We start from the raw sequence: 5,862 nt of genomic DNA on the forward strand, positions 1-5,862 counted from the left end.
GGGATTACAGCCATCGTTTTGGTTACACTCACACGCAATTTTACCTTTTAAAAAAATATTTCAGATAACTTGGCTGAACTGTTGGCATGCTCATTATCTAACCGCTCGTGTCTCTGGTCCCACCTGACTTCATTGCAGCCGTGTCATGACACTCTTAGATCGCACCTTTTGGTTAAAAATGACGGCCGAAACTATGAAAGTAAACCCCAACTGTAATAATCTGAATTTGCCTTTAAACACAGCTTGTGCAAATACATCTGGGTTTTGAGTATTTTCTCTACACTTAACCCCACTAGCAGAAATACAGAGGGAGTTTAAGGAGATTCAATTTATATTTTCTTTCCTGCAGAAAAAAAACCTTTCTCTGTGAGAAGCTCCACCATAACTGAGATGTTTCAAGTTTTTACTGCAATTCTGTCCAACTACTGAGTTGCTGCTTAGCTTTTGTCACATCCTGTATCAAACACACACACACAGGCTTGCACACAAACACACTTTAGAAATCCGAGAGTGTGTTAGACCTCTCTTCCTCCTCACCCAGAGTTCCTGGCCCCAGGGGGTGGAGGGTCTCTTCACCCGTCTCACACGTCCAAGCCAAACACACAGCAACCCACCGACACACACACACACACACACACTCACGAGCGCACACACACTGGCAGCAAACCACATCAGAGGGGGTCCATTCCTCCCCAAGTCCACAGGTCTCTGGATAAACATATTATTCTGGATTAAATGTTTCCCATATTTGTTATTCTTCCCTTCGAGACTCCAGGTGGAATTGGTATGAAACCAAAAATCATATGTACATTCCTTTGAATGAAAGAGCGGGCCGAGGGGAACGCTCCGAAATGGGAACGAGAATTCCCTTTCAGAGCGAGAACTTGTAACAACATTTGTGCAGATTCTTCGATCGCCCCAGATTCTACGTTACACGCCTAACAAAGGCTGCGCTGTGTTGTCGGGAAAGTGGTCGTTTCCCTTCTGTAAATCTCACCGCGCTGCTACCCAGAATTCTCTATGAAACCAGGAAGTGTGTGTGCTCGGCGGAGGTCCACCGCTGGCTCTGAATCAGATCCAATTGGTTCAAGAGAGCCTCACAGGGGATGCTGCAGTGTGAGAGTGTCCTGTGATGTATCCGTTTGAATGGAGATAGGAGGTGACAGCTGAGCGGTGGCTTCAGCCACAGTGAGGCCTGAATTGAAGACTTCAGAGGCAGAAGGTGACGATGGCGAAGTCCTGCTCAATTATGCAATTATGTCCAAATTACTGCCAGAGCCTCTTGCCCTATCAGGGCCAGGGTTATAGCCTTGAGCGAGTCAGTCGGTGAGGTGTTGATGTGTGGTGAGAGATCCCATACTGCTCACCTACAGCACAGCCCCAGTGGCCATGGTTATATTAACTGAGCCAAGATGGCGGATTGATGGATTGGTGGATGGTGCCACATGTTGCAGCAGAGCAGATTATAATTTCATCCATCAGCCGGCAATTAAAAAATTAACAACTTCCTCCATTTTCAGGACCACGGAGAGACCTTTCATTTACATTCGACGCTCTGATATTTGCATTCAACATGTTATCCCGTCACAAATATGTCAGGAAATCATGCACGATCTGATGCTCTTGAATGATCTCTGCATCAAACGTTAGCTCCTGCATACTAATGCAACCGTGGGCAACAACAGAAGCACACAATAGGCTGAAACCCCTGTATCAGCGCGTTCGTTCCTTCCTATCGTGTTTATTTTTGTAAACTGCACAGCCCCAACTTTGCGCAGCGGTGGGACGTGTGTTGTGGACAGAGGGTTCTCACTGCAGTGTGTTTGATGTCTCTCTCTCTATTTCTCTCCCTCTCCGGATCCTGGAGACATTCCTCATGCATAATCGCTGTGTGTCTTTCTGATCTGCCTCTATCTACTGCTGGTGGAGGTTAATGTACAGAGCTGCACACACAGAAACACACACATAAATTAGAGGCAAGCGAAACACAACAATCTCACTCCCCACAAATTGCTAAGAATAAAGCAAACAAAGGCAGAGAGGAGTTTTGTAATGTTTATTGAAGTGATATAAGAACCAGTACAGCTCTTCAGGCTTCTCTCATCTCCTCACATATGTCATTTAGCACCGTGCTGCACTAAACAACTCAATTGAATGTTGTGTTTTAAACACAGTTGCACTGCGCTCGGCTTAATAAAACCCATCTACTCCTGTAATTCATCATCCTTTACCATACATTAAGCCAGGAAATCAGGGGAAGTGATGGGATTGGAGGGAGGAGAGCTCCTGTATGGCTCAGTATTCTGGTGAGGACTCTCTAACTGTAGAGCAGAGGGGGCAAAGGGGTCATGAGGTGTGTGTGTGTGTGTGTGTGTGTGTGTGTGTGTGTGTGAGAGACGGCAGCATCACCAGTCCTCCAGGGCTCAGCAGGCTAATTAATAATGAATCCCAGAGAGTCTGTGTTTGAAATGCAGATGTGCAACTGCCGGCTCCGCCTGCTCCTTCAGAGGGACCTGTGTGTGTGTGTGTATGTATGTGTGTGTGTGTGGGGGGGTTTGTGGGCCACAAGGGAAAGTATGTTGGTTGGTTATTTAACTGCAGCAGAGAACTTGAAGATATTCCACATGAAATTCATCCGCTGATGTTTGAGAGAAAAGAGATTTTTTTTCCGCACAGAAGTTTTCATAACAAGTCCGTCCTGCGTCCTTTCTCTTCCTCGTTGGTGCCAGCGGAGGCCTCGACCCCCACGAGCTCTTCTATGCTCTCAGCACAGAAGAGGAGAAGAAGGAGAAGGACGTGGAAGAGGAGGCTGGAGAGGGGCCTGAAGAGCATACATTACATTTCTATAGTCTCTACTGTTCTTCAGTGGCTCTCTGTATAGGATACTCTGTGTGTGTGTGTGTGTGTGTGTGTGTGTGTGTGTGTGTGTGTGTGTGTGTGTGTGAGCAGTTTGAAGTTTAACAGATGGTAATGTTATGTAGATTCTGACCAACCTTGGCTCCCTCGCTGACCCAGGGACAATATATACTAGCCTCTTCCGCAAACAGCACCTGTAACACACACACACACACACACACACACCGGTGAATAATCTCTCTGACAAACATTCCCTTTGTTTGAGAGAAGGCAAGAGGGACAAACAGTTTCAATTTTGCTCAGGTGTTTCAAATGCTGCCAGATAATAAAAAATAATATTGCAAAGGCTGCTTTTTGTGCACGTGACTGTTTGTTCTCCACGAGACATTTTCAGGAGCTGGGAGCCTCTCTGACCTCAGGCCTGTGTGTTGTTGTGACTTGAATTCATTTTCTAATTAACTAGAAACCCCCAAAAATAATTTTACGCTGGAATTTGCATCATAGTTGGAATACTAATATCCAGACCTAATACATTTAATTGAAGCCTCACACATTTGCACTTCATGTCCTTCAGTCGTTCCAGGAAATTAAATTATTTGGATTTTGAGGCAACTTCGGAATTCAAAACAACTTTATCTGATTTTGAAAAAACATACAGGGTGTTTAAGTTTATCTCGTCATGACGGTCCATAAAACAGCTCATTCATATTTACGTATGTTATGTTTATATGCATCTCCTATAATATTGTGACTGCACGGATCTGCATGACGTTTACTGAGGTTACCACTGTATTTTTTGTTTTATCTTTTAAAATGAATATGATCCTTATAAAAGGCTGAAACATTGTCGGTTTAAAATGACATTTCAAAAGCACTGCTGATGCCTTTTTAATGTATTCCTAATTTAAAGTAAGACCTGCTTTTTCAAGCGAGTTCAGGTAAATTTGCATCGTTTATTATCTTTAAAAAGAATACAAAAGGAAAAAGAATACACCTTTCTGATGATCGGAATCAGGAGAAGCTTTGTTAATCCGTTGTCTCATATTAATTGCTTCTCCCGCGGTAATAATAAGTGGGAAAATAAGATTGCATATCATTTGAAAAGAAGAATATCACAAAAAAAAAAAATCTGCTGAATTAATTCCGCATTTTGCATGCTGAGCTTATGTGTTTATTGAATGCAAATGTCCCTGTTAGAAATGTCTCGAATGACGTTTATCTCGCGACATTTCGTGGAAGCTTGCACCCTAAATCTGTACTTTAAAATGAAACTGTCAGTGGACAACACCAACAACATAAATTAGGGAGATGTATTCAGAAATTCTTAGATTACGGTTTTCTAAAAACCCGAGGACACTGCAGACTTGTTGAAGAGTATAAACCCTTCAATTTTGAGGCAAACTTTCACGTGCAGCCATGCACGAGCATGCACGCACACACACACAACCCCCTTCACCACTGCAGACCAAACAGACGCACCGGGCCTCATGCATTATGAATGTACATTTACACTTGTGTGCTCTCATGGGATGAGCTTTAGCTTCATATACATTCACTCATTGGTGTGTCCAATGTATTTCTTCCTGCTCCTCCTCACCCCTGCTGGACACACACACAGAGAGACACACACACACACACTTACACAGGCAGAGGTGAGGTTTCCGTGACTGACAGGTGGACATGCAGGACAGGCTGCACTTTTCTATCACAAACAGCTCCAACAGACGTTTTTTGTTTCAAGTTGCTGATGAAAACAAACGGCTTGTCAGCGACATGATGTGAGATTAGTTTCGGGTTTGCTTTTGAAGGGCCGTCTTGTTTAAACACGGTGTCACCGTCCTTTATTAGCGACGTCACGGGTTAATGGGAATATCGATTTTACTGTCTGGGAGCGTGTGTGTGGGGTGTGTGTGTCGCGGATGTCATGATGGGATGAGAGAGGACGACTGAGTTTAAACTCAGAGGTGACATGAAGGCTTTGGATTAAAACACAGCTCTGCAGCAAAAAATAGTAGCTTTTAATTTGCAATCCGGATTTAAAAACATTGTTAATGAGAAAATAAAGGCCTGTTTTCAGGTTTATACCTCAACACAGGCCTGAAATGATTTTTCCCACAGTGATAATTTAGGCAAAGACAGATTGATATGTTTCAGTTGTGAAATCTTTAACTGGAGGCCATATCTGGCACGCAGCAGCAGAGATTTAGGCTTCATGGGGAAAGTTTTCAAAGGTCATGACACCAAGTGACAGGTCCCGCCCTCAGGCCCAAGGCTGTCTCAATAGCAGACTAAAACTGATTTATCTATAGACTGCAGCCTGCTGCACTAAACTGGGGAGGCGAGGAAACAAAGTCGAATAAAATACAAAGAAATAATAAAAATATAAATTAAAATTTTCAACAAAAAAAAAATTACTCTGACACATTTAGACTTTCACACGAAAATGAACCTTATTAATATTTTTTTATTTTTTTAAGAAATAAATAAGCCTGCAAAAGCAACGGCAGAACTGTACTATTGAATTATTATAGCGTTATTAAAAATATTATGTAGGCCTATTCAAAATCACAAACACTGACAGACACATCAAACCTCCATAGGATTTATTTATTTATTTATTTCTATTTATTTATTTTTTTCAATTCTCCACAGTCTGTTCTTTAACCTATGGAAACATGGTGATCTGACATTAGTTATCAAATTTAAAATTAGTGCTCCCCAAAATATAATGAGTACAAACATCCCTGTGTTGCAAATGCCCATGACATTATGTTACAAACCTGCAGCCAAGAAGTCATTACACTAAATTTTCTTTTCCCCCCAATCTGAATAACAATTAATCTAGCAACTTTTTTTTTTTTTTTTTGTTGTTGTTTTTTACAAAATCTTTATTATGTAAATTTAAGTGTTAAATTGTAGGCCCATATAATGACACGGTAATGTTGTAGTGGGAAAGGCATCAATAGGCTGCATTTTTTTCCTAACAATTGCATCTCTTCCTCTCAT

General features: G+C 42.1%; 1 protein-coding gene across 1 annotated transcript in view; it reads right to left on the reverse strand.

Annotated features, from left to right (window-relative positions):
- Positions 1 to 5,494: 5,494 nt before the first annotated feature.
- LOC126389002 (ribosomal protein S6 kinase alpha-6) overlaps positions 5,495 to 5,862 on the reverse strand; it is a 12,298-nt gene continuing 11,930 nt past the window's right edge. Inside the window, exon 15 of the mRNA XM_050042420.1 lies at positions 5,495 to 5,521. Within this exon, the coding sequence (XP_049898377.1) occupies positions 5,495 to 5,521 (27 nt within the window). The remainder of the gene's footprint in view (positions 5,522 to 5,862) is intronic.

This window comes from Epinephelus moara, chromosome 4 (assembly GCF_006386435.1).
Source record: "Epinephelus moara isolate mb chromosome 4, YSFRI_EMoa_1.0, whole genome shotgun sequence".
NCBI lineage: Eukaryota > Metazoa > Chordata > Actinopteri > Perciformes > Serranidae > Epinephelus > Epinephelus moara.